Source organism: Paralichthys olivaceus, chromosome 12 (genome assembly GCF_024713975.1).
Source record: "Paralichthys olivaceus isolate ysfri-2021 chromosome 12, ASM2471397v2, whole genome shotgun sequence".
In the NCBI taxonomy this organism is placed as follows: Eukaryota; Metazoa; Chordata; class Actinopteri; order Pleuronectiformes; family Paralichthyidae; genus Paralichthys; species Paralichthys olivaceus.
The window spans coordinates 25,143,999-25,163,610 of record NC_091104.1 but is presented as its reverse complement, the minus strand read 5'-3'; the positions used below and the strand labels follow the sequence as shown (position 1 = coordinate 25,163,610).

Genomic DNA, 19,612 nt, shown 5'->3' with positions numbered 1-19,612 from the left:
AGACAGAGAATGGGAAGAGAAAAATAGAAAAACATTTGAATACAATGCCAAGTGAACAGCAGAAAATAGCAGCTACATTAGTGTTTAGTTCTAATGCAGTAATTCAGCAGTAATGTTCAATTTTTCTGGATACTGATACTTAATGTGTCTACTCAGTTTTATGGTCATTTCTGATTGTAGATACTTTGATGTTTAAATTGTGGATTGTATTATGAAAATATGCTTCTTCACAAACTACTGTAATAAAACCATCATAGAATCTATAACTGAACTGTGTTTATACTATGCATCTTACTATGTTAATGTTATAATGTTAACTGCGTTAATATCAGTTAGACCATAATGTTTGTACATTATTTTGTCAATACCTGTTGTCTTAGATGAATAGAGAACCATCGAGTATAGACAGCTCTCTGGCAGAGGCACAGGGCAGTTGTCATATCCCCGAGACCACGTCCAAATATAGCCACCTATTAATAGAATATCCTCACAGACTGCACATGTTCTCTGCCATGACACCACAGAACTGTGAAGTGGCTTGAAGGAAGCTGCATGCACTGTCTGGCTGTGTACTGTAGACTCAAACAGGTGAGTTTATGAGTTAACTTGTGTGTGGCCTGTAGGCTGCTATTTAGAAATACTCTGATACTTTAGGTTTTCCATTAGCCAGAGGGAAAGACTTGATCAAATCTGTCCCAGTTTTTGGAGGGTTGCATGGGGACTGGAGTCAGTCTATTACTGATATATAGACCCTAAATTGACTGTAGGTGTGAATGAGCATGAGTGGTTGCTTGTCTCTGTATATAGCCCTGAGATACCCTGGTGACCAGTCCACCTATCTTCAGATAGGACTGACTCTGGTTGGATGGATGGATGGATGGATAGATGGATGGATGGATGTCTTTGGACTCTGGGAAGAAGACATAGTACTGGGAGAAAGCACACAGATAAACTCCACACAGAAATACAGTGTACATATATATATATAGAAACCCAACATTAACAGGGAGAAACCTCAAGCAGAACCAGACTCGGCCATCTGCCTCGACCGGTTGGGGTGAGCAGAGAAAAATGGGGAGGAGAGGAGAGATGGGTGGAAAAGAAGAGAGAGAAGAGAGAGGAATAGTGGGGAGGGGGAAGTAGGGGAGAGGGGGCGAGAAAGACCGGGGACACTTGAGCGCCATCAGGTATCAGATCTGACTAGTTCTAATGTAAACAATTACAGTGTTAAGACTTATTGATTATTATTGAACAGTCACAATTCATATAAAAATTAATTACTGAAATATTGTTGTTAACAATAATAATAAAAGTAATAGTTTTTCTCCTGCAGTTCCGGGGTCAGAGATTTCTGAAATGAGAGAGAAAAAGAGAGAGAAGGACTATGGGAGGAAAAAGTGACATGTATTAAAATAAATAAATGAGTGTGGGGGGGCAGAGAGACAGAGAGAAGGGGAGAAGTGCTCAGTGCATGATGGGAGTTCCCCCAGCAGTCTAGACCTATAGCAGCATAACTAAGTGATGGTTCAGGACTCACCTGATCCAGAACTAATTATAGGCTTTATCATTAAGGAACGTTTTAAGTTTAACTTTAAATGCAGAGATGGTGTCTGTCTCCTGAACCCAGAGTGGGAGCTGGTTCCACAGGAGAGGAGCCTGGTAGCTGAATGCTCTACCTCCTGTTCTACTCTTACAGACTCTTGGAACCACAAGAGAGCCTGTGTTTTGTGAACGAAGTGATCTACTTGGATAATAAGGTGTTATCAGTTCTTTGATATATGAAGGGTCTTGATTGTTGAGGGCTTTAAATGTGAGGAGCAGGATCTTGAATTCTATTCTGAATTTTACAGGGAGCCAATGTAGAGAAGCTAAAGCAGGAGTAATATGATTTATCCTCCTAGTTCCTGTCAGCACTCGTGCTGCAGCCTTTTGGACCAACTGGAGACTTTTCACAGACTTCCTGGGGCATCCTGATAATAAAGAGTTACAGTAATCTAGTCTAGAGGTAACAAATGCGTGGACTAGTTTCTCAGCATCCTTCTCAGACAGGATGTTATAATTTTCTTAATATTGCACAAGTAGAAGAAAACTGTCCGAGAGACTTGTTTTATGTGTGGGTCAAATGGCATGTCCTGGTCGAACATAACTCTGAGGTTCCTCACAGTAGAGCTGGAAGCCAAACTAACACCATCCAAGGTGACTAACTGGTCAGACAATGTTTCTCTGAGATGTTCAGGGCCGATTACAACAACCTCAGTTTTGTCTGAATTTAGAAGTAAGCTGTTTTGGGTCATCCAGGCCTTGATGTTCTTGAGACATTCCTGAAGTTGAACTAAGTGATTATATTCATCAGGCTTCATAGAAATGTACAGCTGGGTGTTGTCTTTAATATGGAACTGTCAATTAGGGGGGAAACTTCCTTAAAAAGTCCAGTTGGGACAGAATCTAATTGATAAGTTGTTGGTTTACATGATGAAACTAATAAAGTCAGTTCAGGAAGATCAATAGAAGAGAAATGGTTCAAACATAAATCTGGTTCTATGGTTTCAGGACCAGACAATGTATCTGTGCTATTCATTTGGAGGGGGTGTAGGATTTTATCCCTGATGGCTATAATTGTATTTGTAAAGAAGCTCATGAAATCATTGCTTCTCAGAGTTAGAGGAATAGATGGGTCAGTAGAGGTGTGACTTTCTGTCAGCCTGGCTACAGAGCTGAAGAGGAACCTGGGCTTGTTCTTATTTTCTTCTATTAATAATGAATAATAAGAGGTTCTGGAATTTCTAAATGCTTTCTTGTAACTTATCAAGCTATCCTTCCAGGCTAGGTGAAAGTCATATTGATTGGTGGAATGCCACTTCCTCTCTAGCTTCTGTGATGTCTGTTTTAAAACACGTGTTTGAGAATTATACCACGGAGCTAATCTCCTCTGATTTACCTTCTTCTTTTTTAACGGGCTGCCAAAGGTTGTTTTTAATGAGGCTGCTGTACTATTTACAAAGAGTAAAGTTTTGATAACTTTCCTGTATTGTACTGACACATGGCTGTGAGGTTAGTGTAAAGCAGTTCTTTAAATGTATTCACAGTTTTATCAGATAAATACCGACTATAATAAAATTTCTGTCCAGTATCAGTGTAGTCAATAGTTCTAAATTCAAATGTAATTAAAAAATGGTCAGACAGAAGAAGGTGTTGGGGAAATATCATTACATTTTCAATGTCTATGCTATATGTCAGAGCAAGATCAAGACTCTGTACATGTCATCACTGGTCACATTAGGCAGGGGTCCAGAGAAAATTACGGAGTCCAACATTATCTTTGCATATGTACACACCGAATAAATATTGATATTTGTGACCTCCGACTGATGTAGTCTGAGGTCATTACTGCCGATGTGAATAACAATCTTACTGTACTTCTGCTTTCCCTTAGCCAGCAGTTTTAAATAGGACTCTATGTCGCCCGCTCTGGCTCCAGGAAAACATTTAACTGTGGTCGTTGGTGTCGTTAACTTAAAAAAAACCAATACCCTAACAACCTAGGCAGAGAGACATGATACTAGTCAATGCCAACTTGATTGGCAAAACTGTTGTTAGCCTGTCCATCGTCCTCTCCATCCCAGCCCTAATGTTTGATACATAATGGGGACGTGTAATAGAGGAAAAGAAAAACTGCTGATGCTGAGTCAGAATTTAAAGACAAAAAAGCCAATGTTGTTCTTGTGTTAGTTGTCATCGAACAATGGCCACTGATTTCTAGTAAATAGTAAGTACCCGGACACTTATGTGATTTGATTGTTCACCTAATAGACCAATATATATAACTTTAGTAGATGAAACCAGCAATGAGCTTGGACTTTAACCAGTAACAAGTGCAATAAAAAAATAAAAATGTGCTGCTCTGTGGCACCCAGAGGCAATAACAGGTTATACATGGCAAAGAACCACCCAACCTGATAGATGCAACAATAGAACGTCGGGTATTTTTCCCTATGTTCAGCAGGAGTGCCATGTCTCTTGTGTGTCTAAATGTTACAGTTTGGGAAAGCTCGACTTACATATGCACAACATGCTCTAATGAGAACCATGCATGAGAAGGAACAGAAAGTACCGGTTATTCAAAGGACATAACTAAGACCTAGCCTTGGATTAGATATTTTACAATAAATACACAGTCAGATGATTAAGATGATTTACTGACGCAGGCCTGTGTTTTCCTCTCTAAACAAACTGAGTCTTACTTTATTTCTGTTTTCTTTGTTCTTCTGATTAGCATGGGAGACTTCCAGCAGTTTGAGCAGGACTTCTACCAGACAGGATATTACACAGATGACCAGGGTCAACCTGTGGCCTATTATAATATCTATGATCCCACAAGCCCTGATAATTATGAAGGGTAAGTATTCAGTCTTCTGAGGATACACATACGTTGTGGCTTTTGTCTATTACTGTCTCTTTTTGTCTACAGAGCTTGCCTGTGGAGTTTTTGACTACCGTTAACATTATGTCACAATGTATCTACTGAATGTGTGGGTCCCTGTGTTGTTGTTTGGCAAGTGAAGTTAACACATTGAATGACGAAAAGTAAGTGAAGTGTAAGACTGCAAGATAGTAAACTAGCTAAACTAGCTCAAATTTTTAAAAACTCAATGATTTCAATGGTGAAAGAAATGTGCTCAACAACATTAGACACACGCACACAAACACACACACACACACACACACACACAGAACGTATTCATCGTTGGTATTTAGTGGTTAAACCATTGTGGCGAGAACAATAACAACTGTCTTTGGTATGTGTTTGTGGTCGTGATGTGATGACTTGTACAAAAGGGGAGAAGAGCTCACACTCTGAGGCAGCCTGTAACTATTTCTTCTTCAAGTGTTTGCACTCAGTTGTTGTCAGGAGGTGATTTATTATTAAAATCATCCCCCTTGATAACGTGTCAGTCCTGTCTTGTGTCACCTCTCAGAGGGGAGCATTTTGAAAGGGTGATGGGCAGGGTGAGCTGGGGTGATGTTTCAGGCTCTGTCCTGACATTGGGCCTGATGGATGCCGTCAAGTGCTAGAAGCTGAGTCTCCATGATGCTTTGGGACATTTTGTTGAAGCTGCTGAGCTTTCGGCTCCTTCCTGGAGCAGCTGGCATCTCGCTGTGATTCAGGATGCTTTCCAAAGACAGTGGGGATGTGTCACGAAACATACTATAAAATATACTCATGTTATGTACAAAACTTTCTTCTATTTACACTGTACATCAACTATATCTTAGATTACTTCACTGACTGTTGACACCTTGAAACTCGGAAATATTGGCTGATTGCAACAAACAACCTTATGCTCTTGCTATCCTTATACTCTTATTAGTGAGGTTTTATGAGTCATTTTTATTCAAATCATGTTTTCAGTGGGGAACAGGCTTTCATTCCAGATGCTCTGGATCCTTCCATGGAACAACAGTACACTGGACAGTTCTACCATCCTGCCGTGTCTTCTGGTACTATTGGAGGCACAGGGACAGATTCTCTTGAAGAGGAGCCGCCCCTTCTTGAAGGTAAAAAAGAAGACTTAATTTGTTTCTTTATCGCCTATATGCTTGAAAAATACATATTTTCTTTGGGTCGTAATAACTACCCATATGGATGAGCAGAAATCTAGCTGGCAATGCTCAGTTCATTCAGAGGTCAGATGTGTTTACCCCTGAAAACAGCTGGAAAACCAACTAATCAGTGAAACCAACATTCCTCTTTTCAAACTCCAAATAAAAGCCACATGGCACTGGAACGTAACAATCACAAAGAGTTACTGGATGATCAAGAGGACCTTTTGTTGCATTGCATGCAAACAGAGTACAAAGATTGGATTTTTAAATATTTGTTTTCTGTGAATTGAGCAATCCCCCCTGCTTTCTGTTCATTGTCCAGAACTTGGCATCAGTTTTGATCACATCTGGCAGAAGACGCTGACAGTGTTGAACCCCTTCAAGCCTGCAGATGGCAGCATAATGAATGAGACTGATCTGACAGGTCCGATCCTCTTCTGCGTCACACTGGGGGTCTTTTTAATGATGGTGAGTCACGAGTCACTGTTCTGCCTACAGCTCAACCATTACCACTGTATAACGTGTACAGATGTGAGATTTGATAAAAGTGTGTGTATTTCTTTATTCTGGTTGATTCAGGCAGGTAAAGCTCACTTTGGTTGTATATACGGGATCAGTGCCACAGCCTGTATTGTGGTGTACATTCTGCTGAGTCTGATGAGTACTGTGGCAGTGTCTTATGGTTGTGTGGCCAGTGTCCTGGGCTACTGCCTCCTGCCCATTGTGGCCCTCTCTGCATTTGCTGTCTTCTACTCTTTGCAGTAAGTAGCTGTTTCATTTCTGTATCTATTTTTTGACATGAAAGTAAAAGTTAGACAAAATAATTTCCCTAACTAGCGTCTCCAACCACATCAAATGATCTTCATATTAGAACTAATGCATCAATTGTCATCTGCATCAATGAAGTCATCATCAGTATCATCCAATAAAATAAGCCCAAAGCCACCAATCATCTCAAACACCATCCTTTTCATCAGACTTTAGATTCTATGTGGCCGATGTGGCCCCCAGCATTACCACCTACACCAGCATCTTCATTAACCAGCATACAAGTGATATTCTCCACCTCCTCCAATATGTTCTGAAGTAAAATGGTCAGTTTTAGTTGGAACTGATAAAAGAAAACAGACAATTAACATTTAAGAATCCAAGCAGAGCTCAGAACAGATTGACTTCCAACCACTTCTCATGCTTCTAATCCCTCTTTCTGTTTTCACAGAGGAATGCTGGGTACACTTCTGGCCTTGTTAGTGATTTGTTGGTCTAGTTTCTCTGCCTCCAAGATCTTCATCTCCACCCTCGCTATGGAAGGCCAGCAGATGCTGGTTGCCTACCCATGTGCTCTACTCTACGGACTCTTTATACTGCTCGCTGTATTTTAACTGGCACTAGATGCAACGCAGAGTATTATCATGATGCTTATAATTATTATTATTTGTTTGTTGAGATGTTGCAGAGGGATTTACCAAACATTTTATGGATGACTGCATGTTACAGAGCTTCAGCTCCACACTGATCTCCGTGTTCTTATAAATGAAACCTTTGTTTAGCCTTTATCTCAATGTCCTATAAACTTTGATTTGTTGTCTTTTCTATGTCGATGTTTGTTTTATTGATTCATGATGTTTTAACGTAGTGACTGTATGTTCTCCACACTTTTTTTCTGCTCATATTGAAAATGTGCCACTATTTTGCTCATATACCTGAACAGTCCAACAACTCACGAGGAGAAATAAAATCTGTCCTTATGAGTAGGCTATGTTGGTAAGTGACTACCGTGTTATGTGCAGAGGTCAGTCTGATATTCAGTGTTCATTGTACACAGAGCCAGGTTGTTAATCATGCATTTGGACTGTATTTTTTATATAGTGCTTTTGCAGTCTTGTTGACATCTCAAAGAGATTTACAGTACAAGTCACAATCCTCCATTCACACACAGTCATACAGTGCTCCTGTGTGCAGCACCTTTTCTACACAAACCCTTTCCATTACACACACTGTTGGTGAAGTTATCAGGGGCATCTTGCCCAAGGACACTTTTGAATGCAGCTGGGAATTGAACCACCGACCTTCTGGTTAGTCAATACTGCCGACACATACAGGTAGCTGTGGATGGGAGTATACTGTGTGGTACCTTTTTTTTCTTCTGTTTCATAAATATGGTTTACAATAGTATCCTACAGAAGCAATTTCCTCTTAAGACATTAGAGGGAGCCACAACATCACAGCTTGGAATGTAAAACTGTTCTCACTGGCTGAGTGATTACAAATGTCCCACGTCTCACCATGATACAAACTGAGGGAATGTCTGTATGTTGGTTACATGGCTCCAATTGTCATGCACTTTCCCTGTCTTGTCATTCTGCTTGTTGCAGAAACATCACTAGAAAACAATGCTCGAAGCTGTCAAGGCTCTGAGAGGAGAACCGACCACGTGAGTGTGAGCGAGCAGTACGTTGACACAGAGCTGTGGAGCACTGAGCGAAATGAAAAAAAAAGAGCAACTTTTTTCACCCAGCTTCCATGATGTATGAGGGTCCGAGCAGACTCTGACAACCGCAGGGTCAATGATATTCTGCAGACAACCTGTTTTTGAGTGGGGAGGGTGAGCGGGGTAGGGGTGTGGGGTGGTGGGTGTCAACAAAGTGTGCTGTGATATTAACAACAGCTAACTTCTAAGGGTGCTGGTGCAATCAGTAGGGTGGATCCAGTCCCTAAGGTGCTGCGCGAGCAGACAGGGTCGACTTCTGAGGGAACGACCACTAAGGCCACCTTCTCTCTGTGCTGTGAGTGTGAGAAAAACCACCACAGCACTAACTGCACTGAACAGTACGTTTTTTTTCCCAAGACTCCAAACACTCACTCTCTGCTGTTCAGTGTGGTGGCCACAGACCCATCCATCACACAGGGTGGAACTGTGGTCAAACAAAGGTGAAGAGCAAAACGATGTGTGTTGTAAACATTCATCACAGCTTACAGATCAACTTCCTGCTCCAACAGACCACACATTTGAAAACAGAGCCGAGATGAATTGCTGGACTACTTCAGGTTGGGTGTCAATCATAAATGAAATCTACATTGTTAAAGAAACACACAACATTCAGCAGACGCAAAGAAACCAAAAGTCACGGAATAATCATTGCAGCCTAGCAGAGTGCTGTTTTTCCAGTGACACCACGGACCACGCTCTAATGGGCGGAGGAAGCGCTACAAGGACAGCGTGTTCAGGAAGTGTAAAATCAGACCCAAGGACCTGGAGGATTCTGCAGCTGACTGTGACACCTGCAGCTGTGCCTGGGAGTGACCTCCATGCTGGAGGAGGAACACACAAACCCACGGCTGCCACGCAAACCCACCACCAACATATTTACAATACACAAATAAAAGACAGAAGAGGGATTAATCATTGGATTCAATGGACAGACATAAACAAAGTGCAGCACACCCTTTCATGGGCTAACTCTTTTAAGGCCTCGTAACACAGGAACATGGGACATGACTGATTCTCTCCACAGTGTGGACAAACAGAGAAAAGAAACAACCACAGCCTGCTTACAGTTGTGTGCTAGATTTTAGTCAAAGTTTTTGTTAATTTATGAAATGAAAGGTAACTATACTCAGTTAAAATGCATTGCTTTCACTTTTATTGTTTCTTGAATTAATACAAATGAATGGGAAAAAAAGTAAGTAGTAATTGTGCCGACAAAGTATGGCAAGGTATAAAAATTGCTGACAATGTTCAACAAAAAGAACAAATCTGGGAGAATGACAAAACTTTCAGATAAGACTGTGCATCTGCTCTGATTTATCTCACTCTGTTCAAGTGTGAAGCATTACTTGGACAAACAGGGTGGACAAGACATCTGACGAAAACCTTACCTGTCTCCTCATCACATAAAGTGTGCTGAGCAACATCTGAATAAGCCAAGTTACTTGGCGTGAACAGAGGAAGGTAAAACATAGCTCTTGGACCACACTCACCAAAAGTGGGTTAGAATTTTTTTTTTACAAGAACACGACAACTGTCATCATAAGACTGATAATATTCTACTTTGGGGGGGATGTAGCAGTCGGGACAGATGATGCAGATTCTGCAAAAAATCTGAAGAGAGACCGGCAAGACAATGATGAATATCAGGACAATGATCCAAAGAATACGCCATAAAAATGAATGATTTTAAGAACCAGAAGCTGGAGCGTGCCCTGACTTGAACATCACTGAAGGTCGCAGGGCAGCCTAAAGATCAAAACGAAGTAAAGAAGAACATAGAAAGGTGTAACTTCTTCAGAACTGACTTAGTGGGGTGCACACACACACATGCTACAAATGCTGCCACAAATCCCTTTTTGAATATTTCACATTAGTTACTGGAAAGTAGTGAGTGTGCAGCCCCTTGCAGAGAGAAACTCTGTGAAGGAACATGTGTGTGTGTTTGACAGAAAGAGGAGGGAAAGGGATGGACAGTCCCACGGTGAGACTGTGAAGAGCAGGCCCAGTCTTTCTTCTCCTGACTGGACTGGTTTAAAGCAAACAAATCCCTCTGGCCAAGCAGTAGGCCGAAGACAAGCGCTCCCTGGGCCCCGCGGAACTCTCCTGCTACTTTACACTAAACTCTTCCAGATGATTTATGGGCTCTCTCTCCTCGCAGAGACTCGCCGCTGCTCACCTTTCATTCACCAGAGCGCAGGCTGACGGGGGCTCTCCGCTCAGTGCACTGGGACTCGTCATTAACCCAGTACGCACCGCATGACAACCACCACAATCTGCTGCACGTTCGACCTGCTCGTTCTGCTTTAAGCCGTTTCTTCCCCTGCAGCAGTTTGACGAATTCTTCATGCTAATTTCCCAGGGAGGCAGCATGGATCAGTTGAATTCCTGTTTCTGCATCCTGCTTGTCTTAATGCTGGGATGAACTCAAAGGGTTTATGAAGGGTAACATCTGTGTATGGGGCAAACACACTGCTCTGCTGTGGGGATGATGATATGAACTTTCAGGGCTGCAATTGTCCTGAATGACACTGAGGTCTCGTCCTCAAAATCCACATATGCTGTTTTTAATATTTGAGTTATCCACCTCATTTATATCAATTAGGGAAGCATTAACACCTCTCTTCATAATGTCTTTATTGTAAAAGGGTAACCTGTCAACGGATCATCACCCATGTATTTGTATAAGTTTTGCTACAGCCCCGAATAACGCCGCGGTCTGTTTTGGTTGTTTTTATAATACAGGTTCAAAATGTCAGCTACATCATAAATAGAAACATAAGGTTATATCACACATAATGTGATCACACTACTCCGTGGTGGGAGTATAGATCCTCAAAGTCCATCAGAGGTACATTCTGAAGTGAGGAGGTGTTTGGAGTCCTGATCATCAGAGAGACAGTTGTTTGAAATGGGATGAAACCTGTTTCTATCTTGCTATCTGAATCAACTGCTAGGACTTTCATTTCAAAAGATGCTGGCTGGACATTAACCTGGCCATTTTCACAATGAATGCAATCTGTGTATGTTGTGTTATCATTAAACATGCATTCATGTAAAAGCAGGATTTTATTGTTGTATCTTAACATGTTTTGTATGAAAAAATCTAAATTTGTAAAGTTACTATAGCTAAATAGAAAATGATGGTAGAGCAGAAGTGCAATATTTGCCTGTGAGATCTCGTGGAGTAGATGTATAAAGTAACATGAAATTGCAACACTGATGTAAAGTAAACTAAAATATGAATATAGTAACTGAGTAAGTGTACTTAGTTACTTTCTATCATTGTTTACCACACGACAGTAAAAAGTAACAATAACAATAAAACAAATAAAATGATTTATTTATAAGAATATATGATTTGATTTCAGTTGTTCTAGTCTATATATAGTCAATAGTCTATATATAGTCTTGTGACTGAAGCTTATCTACCTTTTTATATAAAGGTGTTAGAGCGCTGCCCAAAAATGATAGTTTACCCACCTCCTTCTTCTTCTGCTCTCAGTCATACTTCTTCTAACCTGAAGGTCCCCACGACCCAACCTCCTTCACTCTGTAACACAATACATGGTTGTTGTTATACTTTGTTATACTACGATAATTGTTTCCTGCACTCGTGTATGAAGCTAATAGCATTCCTGTGCTATTACTGATTTTTATGTATTTATTTTGCCATTTTTATAAGTTTTATAGTTTTTATTGTCTGACTGGAGTCATTTGGTGTTTTTCCCACCAGTGTGTTGACCTGCGCTTTCTGTTTTGTTTAATGGTAAATGGGCTGCATTTAAGTGTCGTGCTTTTCTCGTCTTTACGACCACTCAAAGCGCTTTACACTAACGCCTAGTGCAGAGCTTACCAAACTAAATTCCTAACAGCTCCACTGAAATGGCAATAAAGCCTGAATCCTCTGTCCAAATTGCACCTGAGCTTTAAGACCACATGTAAAGCCATAATAAAGACAAGCTGCTACAGACAGAAATATCATCCAGCTGCCAGCAGCCCGTCACTCACTTTCACCGCCACTCCGGTGATGATTACCAGAGCTGAGCTTTAGTCAGTGCAACGCAGCTTTTCCCAGTATGTTAATATTTCTGCATCACACTTCATATTTTACTGACGTCTCAGGCTTACTCTCCGCAGGATTTTGACAATTGTACAACTGTATAACTGATTGTTTTAATAATCATCTCCAATGATTCATTCTCCCTACCACTAGATGTGATTAGGAGCAAACATTAAGCTCAGATGATGTGATCATTACTCACTGATTCAGGGACTAGAGCTTCTGAGTGTGGAAGGAGATTCAAAGAAAAGGAATTCACAATACCATGACTTGATATTATCCAAAGTAAACAGCTTTGTTCTTAAGTCTTAACCCATTAACCTGGTGTGTTTGACGGATATATTCCTAATGTCAATTGTTTGACAAGACAAACAAACATAAGGATAACTTTAATTAAGAGTCCATTTGAAGACTTTTCAAACATAATCTCGTAATTTAATGGGTAAAAAGTAATAATATCATGAGAATGAAGTTGTAAATTATTGATAAAAAACTCATAATATTATGAGAATAAAGAAAAAAACGTGTTTAGGCTAAAAGAACAGGAAGAACCCTTGCTGGTCAAAGTTCCACTCCTGTCTTCTGGATCCAAAATCCTGAAATCTTAAAAAACTACAAAATCTCATAATTTGAATATCACACAGATGCAACCCACAAAATACAGTAGACCCCTTCCAAACATTTCCTCGTCCACATTTCTCCACATTTCCTTTAAGTTGCCCTATTGCTGTATGTAAGTGACCTTACTAAATAGTTTCAAGTGAATCTTATATTTGGTTTTCATTGTAGTGGGGTGTGATCATGTATAGAATGACCTCCTGGATAGGGTAACATTATTTACCTTACACTATGCTTTACAAATGCAGTGCTACATAAAAAAAACATGTGTTTTGTAAGGGCAGATATGGTAGAATGTGTAGTTGTGTCAAATCATTTAAGAGCTGCCCACAGCTGGTTACCGGGCTGAGATTTTAAGTCTGTATTTGTATATCATCATACATATCTTCTGTTGATATTCTCTTTTCCAACAACTGCATTTGAACTCTGCACAGAATTTCATGTCAGGCTGTTGAGCTGCAGCTCCTCACATCTTAATTACAGCTGCTCTCTGGAGGTCTGTCCTTCTGCAACGCTGCAGCTCTATCTGAGGCTTATGGCATGAAACTATTAACCCCAACATCTTGATATGTAAAACTACAACCACGCATTCTTTTTAAGATTTTCATCACCCTCCCTAATGTTGTTGCCGTGGACCTTTGCGGCCTCAGTTGCACCATCATGTCTCACGTCAGCTGTGGTGTAACCGTATCCCGCCTTGTGTCACTGGGGAGCGGAGGGCTGTGCAGCAGCCCAGTGCGCTGCATTCTAGATGGTATTTCCAAAGTGAATGCTTTGCATTATAACTTCTACTCAAACTACAAAAGAATATACCACAAAAATATATCGAGTGATAAAGCTTATTAGGGATTTTATACTTCCTATATTTTTGGAATCTGAATAAATGTTATCTGCTGGTCAGTCAAAATAAACAGCTGAATAATACAATGTTAAATCAAATGTAAACTGCCTGGATACACCATCAGCACGTCAGAAGGTAGAAAAGCTTGTGAGTGTGAGCTAAAACAAGTTCTTAAGAATAGAGAGATGTTTGCACTAAATTGGTAACATGTGTTGAGGACCTTTTGTATATTCGCACTATATACTATACATATACTATACTGTATTATGTATATATAGTGTATATTACATTATATCTGTACACCATTAAGAGAAGAGTGTCTGACTAATTCCACAGATTCTCTCTCTAAGCAGAACACAAGGTCAGGTTATAGATAAAGGACCAAGCAACAGTACACTGTAGTGTCTCAGCACAGGGACTTTCATATCTATCTCAAACGCCCCAGACAGAGAGACACCAAATTCAGCTCTCACCAACTTCAACTCTTTTGCGTATTTCACCAGTATCCAATAGGATGCAAACACCTACATGTAACATAGAGAGTGTATATTGTTGCACCTTCTGGTCTCCTTGATGCATCAAGTCCACATTAAAATCTTCTGCATAAGACATCAGCTGCTGCTGAGTTCTCCTTTCACCAGCTTCCAGAAAACATCCATAACATGTAAAACTAAAATGGCACTCAGAGAGAAGATTCCTCCTCCAAGGCTCAACAGTTCCCTTATGTACATTTACTTGATCCAGGTTTTTACATGGATCTGCATCAAATTGCACAGACTCATAGATTTCAGTCCCCTAAACATGCCGGATTATTTCCGTCAAGATCCACCAATCATTCCCTGGGAAATCAAGGAAAATGTTGGCAGAGGTAATAAAGTCAGTCAGAAGCACACTTTATTGACTGTATTCTACAGGCCTCTGTCCACATCAGCGTGTTAGCTCCGCAGCAAGCTGCTCTCCAAACACAAGCATTTAGATCCACATTCAAGTGAAGGTGAATATTAAGAGGTTCGATAAAATAATTCCAGCCACACCACTGACGATGTTCTGACACTCGGGTCGGCAAAGTGCACATATTTGCACAACTCACAAATCTGTTATCTCCTAGAAGGTCACAATAGGAGTTATTATTGTTCCAGCTTTTTGGTTGAACGCCCAAGTTGTCGGACAAATTCAAAATCACATTATCACAACTGATCCTGTGGAGAGCACGAACGTCCGAACCAGATTTCACAGCAGCCGATAACGTCCAAACTGGAGCGACTGAGCTGCCTGGTGAAGAAGCCGAGTGAAATATTTGTATTTTGATGTGATGTATGAGGGGATCGTGCTGGAGGCCTGCGCACAGTGAGTCCAACAGAAGCTGATGGAAAGACAGACTTAATGCACTTTTAATTAAACCATCATGTGTTTCATCAGCAGCTCAAGTGAGGGCCTCTCATCTAAGCACTACACTACCTAGCCTATCAATATCACTGCACCGATTAAGAACATTAAATTATGTAATTGCACTAATTGGGAGTTATTTGTAAAATAAATAGGATGGAGCTGCCATTAAGATGCCCCAGGAGTGTTTTGTGCGAGATGGGTTTGATAAAGTGGCCCGCCTCTGTGTTTCCACCTTGTTTTCCACCTCTCTATAAATGATCCAGAAAATGTCGTAATGAAGAATGCAGGTGGGAAAATCATTATGTATCCTGGAGGTCTGACTACCAGGAGAGAAAATACAGCCAGCTAATGATCGCGCTCAGAGCAAGCAGCACGGCTGATTGGAGCTTAACTAACCCATGAAGAGCCATGATTTTCTTCAGGGGCTCAGTGGCTCGTTGGAATCCAACATCCGGAGTACGGTGTTAGTGTGTGTGTGTAGGCTACAGCAATCATTTTACTGTAAGTATCAAAGGTATGTTAATACAAGGAACAGCTTCAAAAGAGGACCTTGTTGAGAAATTACTAAACACGTCAGGTTTTTCAAAGAAAATAGATCTCAAGACATCGAATTCTGTCTGAGAGGAAACATAAAGCTGCATTTCCGCTGCAGGAACTTTCCCCAGGAACCTGGAAGTCACACAGGAACTACACACCAGGGTCTGAGATTTAAGGAACTGAAGTACAGGAACTTTTAGGGTGGAGCCCACAGCACTGAAGATGCCTGATTGGTTGAGTTGTCAAGCATTTTATTTCAGCCAATCAATCTGTTTAGCTTTTCAAATAATTTAAATATGCTTCATACTACTTCTCCAGTCTTTTGCGATCAACAGCTGAACAAGTAGAGTATTGTATAGAATATTCATTGTAGAGTTGTCTACATCACTGCCACCTGGTGTACTGGAATGGAACAGCTTGTTGTAACAATTGGTTGTTCATATGTCAGCAGGCTAATTTGTCTTATCTCTACTGGTCATTAGGCCGTGACGGAAACGCAGGCAAACAACTTTCCAAACTTTTTAGTTCCGTGAAAACAATTCCAGGGACCACAGTCAAACAGCCTGTTGACTCGAAATTGATGTAATGTTGATAACAATATAACAGAATTCTTAAATTGTATAGTACAGTGTGTTTTTCTTCAAATGTACTATTATGCTGCATCTTCACTGTATAAAAGTACATCTATAGATCATCCAGTACATACAGCTTGTGAGTCTTTTCAGAAATAAATGCTTGGTTACTTTGCAATTCACTATATACAGAGTTAGCCTACGAGATACATTAGGGCTACATTACCTCTATACCACTGAACCCAGTAAATGGTAATGACAGAAGTATATTTCATTCTGAAAATGTGAAGGTTATAGCCTCTGAATCTATGAATATGAATAATCAGAGGCTTATTATGGTGAAAGTATCATTATCATAATTAATATTATAATTATCTGTAACCACCAGGTCTTCACACCAGGATTCAGGTGAGCACTGAAATCCTGATGACATATGTGGATTCATCCACAGCATCACAGTGACTCCACCACTGGTCACAAGATGTAAAGAGATTCTATGTGCTTAGTTTATGTCAGTTCATTAGCAAGTCATGATCATGAATGATATGACAAACAAATGACGATATTTATTTCTAATTAAATATATTCTAGAAAGTATTTACATATTTTATACACTTGGGCATATTTACTCCAAATGCATTTAATCATAAAGTCAGTGACTCTGTGACAGGTCTAGAGCAGAGAATTGTATTCATACCTTGAAAGAAAATGAATTTTGATTTAAATGTAAATAAATCACAACAATAGGTCAACTATTATTTAATCCAGAGAAAAATCTGTAATCTGTGTTTCCAGAGGTTTTCAATGAAAAACATTCATACTCCTCAAATTAAAGAACCTATTGATATGATAGGCCCTTACCTGAATCACACAAACAATGCAACGGTCATTCGCTATAAATTTGAAAACATATAGACGGAAATAGTGACTGAAAGCAGATACATATGATTGATTTAAAATAACACTGCTGTATCGAGCAAGACGCTGAATATTTTGATTTGATTTCAGATCATTCACTTCTCTCTGTGATGACAATCTGTCCCTGATGAGCTTGAACTCATGTGGTAATGCCCACCATGACTTCACTGATGTCCCACAGTTTACTGGCGACTTCCCGGTCTGTGGCCTTGTCCAGCAGAACCTGAGGCCGACAATCGGCAAAGCACTTTCCCTGCACGCTGTCTACATCTGGGCTGCAGGCCAAGAACACTGAAGTCCGAGCTCCTTCTTCAGGGCTCTTAAACAAGCCCCACGAGAGCAGGTTAAACATGGGCTGAGCCAACGCTGGGACATGGACGTGCCTCCCCAGATTAGTCCTCACTATGCCTGGCGTCAGGGCGTTCACCGTCACTCCGCTGCCCTCCAGTCGATGGGCCAGCTCACAGGTGAACAGCAGGTTGGCCAGTTTGCTCCGACTGTAGGCGAAGGCCTTGTCGTAGTTGTGCTCGCTGTTCAGGTCATCAAAGTTGATGTGGCCGTGCTTGTAGAGTTTGGAGGAGACCACCACGATGCGGCTGGGAGCTGATCGCTTCAGGAGGTCGAGCAGCAGGTGCGTGAGCAGGAAGTGGCCCAGGTGGTTGACCCCAAACTGCATCTCAAAGCCGTCCTCTGTTCTGGTGTAAGGACACTGGTAGACTCCAGCGTTGTTGATGAGCACGTCCAGCCGAGGCTCCTCCTGTTGAACAGCACAGAGGAGATTATGAGACGTCTACAGATAAACTGTGTCCTTTCACTGCACTGGTATACTGTGAACTGTGCAGGCTGTGCTTCAGATTCAGTGTAAAACCTGCACTCGAGGACATAACAATGTGTCTCACCTCTATGTAGTGTTCTACAGTATACGCTATGCTTTAATATGGGATGGAAGCTGTGTTAAAATAAAATGATAATATATATTCACTGACGTAACCTGAGATACACTGATCACTAACTGCTGTTCAATAACATGGTAAACAATCAGTGATGTGGTTTCACTTTACGTAAGTCATGATATCTCATCAAAAAACATTAAAACAACTTAAAGAACAAACTTTCTGGAAGTTTTGATGACATTATGAACTTTAAATAATACTGTTCTCTACTGATTTCATTTCCTGTGCCACCCATTAAACTTTAACAAGGAGGATTAGTAGCAGTAAATTATCAGCTCACATAAGCAGTTCAGTCTTTTTGGTCACTTCCCTTTTAAGTGATATGTATAATACTTTAAATAGTATATTATATATATTATTTTCACACTAAAGTTTCATGTCTTAGTTGATTATATCTTTATTTTAGTTGTCTTACATGTTTTATTCTCCCTATTTATTTTATTATTCTATAATAAAATAAAATTATCGAAATATTATTCATCACAGTCATTCACTTCATGTTTTGGGGGCAAAGGCAGAACTTGCTGACTTGTAACTTCAACAGTGTCATTAAGTACATGTGGTTAGAGGTTTGAAATGCATGCCGAATCAAACAGCATCGTTTCCCCAAGGACATAATGTACAATATAAACTTTGGCGTGCTGTGGTTTTCTAGATAACAGGGGTCCGATTATACAATAGTTGGATTTATGAATGAGGTTTGGCGTGACGTTCTTGTGTGGCTACCTTCACCAGGTCCTGACAGAACGTGCGCACGGACGTGAGGGAGGCGAGGTCCAGCTGTTTGAGCACCAGCTGTGTCGCGTCTGCCCCGGTCTGCTCTCGGATCTCCCGGGCCGCCTGCTCCGCGCTGCTCAGGTCCCTGCAGGCCATGATCACGCGGCCCTGGAGCTTCACGACGGCGGCTGCCGTAGCCTTCCCTATCCCGCTGTTAGCCCCGGTCACCACCACCGTCTTTCCGCTCATCATTTTGTCTCACCGGGCCATGAAGGTGAGGCCCGAGCGGACTTCCGGGCAGCAGAAAGCTAACTTGGCTACACGAGCGGTCAATAACACGAAAACACTTCATTACCCAGAGTTCACAGCGACAGTGCCCTTCGTTGGAGCTCGTAAAATGGACTTTCGACCTGTGTGTGTGTGTGTGTGTGTGTGTGTGTGTGTGTGTGTGTGTGTGTGTGTGTGTGTATTAACAAATAATAAAGAAACAATCTAAAAGTACATTGATCAGTAATCCCATTATATAGATGTATAGTTACATTTGGATTTAGTAATGTAATGTTACCTCAACATGTCTTCTTTTTGAAAGAGAATAAAAAGAAACATGATAGGTCAGTCTATTTCTCTCTTAAGTATATTTTGGGGTTTTTCACTTGTTCATATATTATTTATAGCCTCTCTGAACACCCATGGATTTATGATTGGATGTCAGCAAAGGGACGTACATAATGCATCCGTTGCATATTTCAAAACACATTTTTTTAGAGACAGAAAAACAGAAAAAAGTTATAATGTATAATATACATCAACTGGATACGTTTCATTCTGATATCTGTTTGTAAATGATAGTTTAACCTTGTGTTAAATATATTCATTACATAGTTTTTTTTTCAGAAATGTTCTAATAGTTTA

The 19,612-nt window shown here is 40.6% G+C and overlaps 2 protein-coding genes across 2 annotated transcripts; one reads left to right on the top strand and one right to left on the bottom strand.

Annotated features, from left to right (window-relative positions):
* Positions 1 to 436: 436 nt before the first annotated feature.
* Positions 437 to 7,355, top strand: LOC109628002 (protein YIPF7-like). The gene is made up of 6 exons (XM_020084852.2): positions 437 to 588; positions 4,274 to 4,396; positions 5,411 to 5,556; positions 5,927 to 6,072; positions 6,184 to 6,365; positions 6,824 to 7,355. Exons 2-6 carry the CDS (start codon positions 4,275 to 4,277, stop codon positions 6,984 to 6,986), a joined length of 759 nt encoding a protein of 252 aa, XP_019940411.2. The 5' UTR covers positions 437 to 588; position 4,274; the 3' UTR covers positions 6,987 to 7,355.
* Positions 7,356 to 16,856: 9,501 nt separating this feature from the next.
* Positions 16,857 to 19,075, bottom strand: rdh14a (retinol dehydrogenase 14a). The gene is made up of 2 exons (XM_020084609.2): positions 18,710 to 19,075; positions 16,857 to 17,787 (listed from the first exon to the last, which is right to left on the bottom strand). Exons 1-2 carry the CDS (start codon positions 18,950 to 18,952, stop codon positions 17,170 to 17,172), a joined length of 861 nt encoding a protein of 286 aa, XP_019940168.2. The 5' UTR covers positions 18,953 to 19,075; the 3' UTR covers positions 16,857 to 17,169.
* Between the last annotated feature and the right edge of the window lie 537 nt (positions 19,076 to 19,612).

What these genes read in the sequence shown, in the direction of transcription:
- LOC109628002 (XM_020084852.2), top strand. Translation starts at nt 4,275, where the DNA reads ATGGGAGACTTCCAGCAGTTTGAGCAGGACTTCTACCAGACAGGATAT. An exon ending in TGGGGGTCTTTTTAATGATG is followed by an intron (nt 6,073 to 6,183) that starts GTGAGTCACGAG and finishes TGGTTGATTCAG; the next exon opens with GCAGGTAAAGCTCACTTTGG. An exon ending in GCTGTCTTCTACTCTTTGCA is followed by an intron (nt 6,366 to 6,823) that starts GTAAGTAGCTGT and finishes CTGTTTTCACAG; the next exon opens with AGGAATGCTGGGTACACTTC.
- rdh14a (XM_020084609.2), bottom strand. Translation starts at nt 18,952, where the DNA reads ATGATGAGCGGAAAGACGGTGGTGGTGACCGGGGCTAACAGCGGGATA. An exon ending in TCTGTCAGGACCTGGTGAAG is followed by an intron (nt 17,788 to 18,709) that starts GTAGCCACACAA and finishes GCTGTTCAACAG; the next exon opens with GAGGAGCCTCGGCTGGACGT.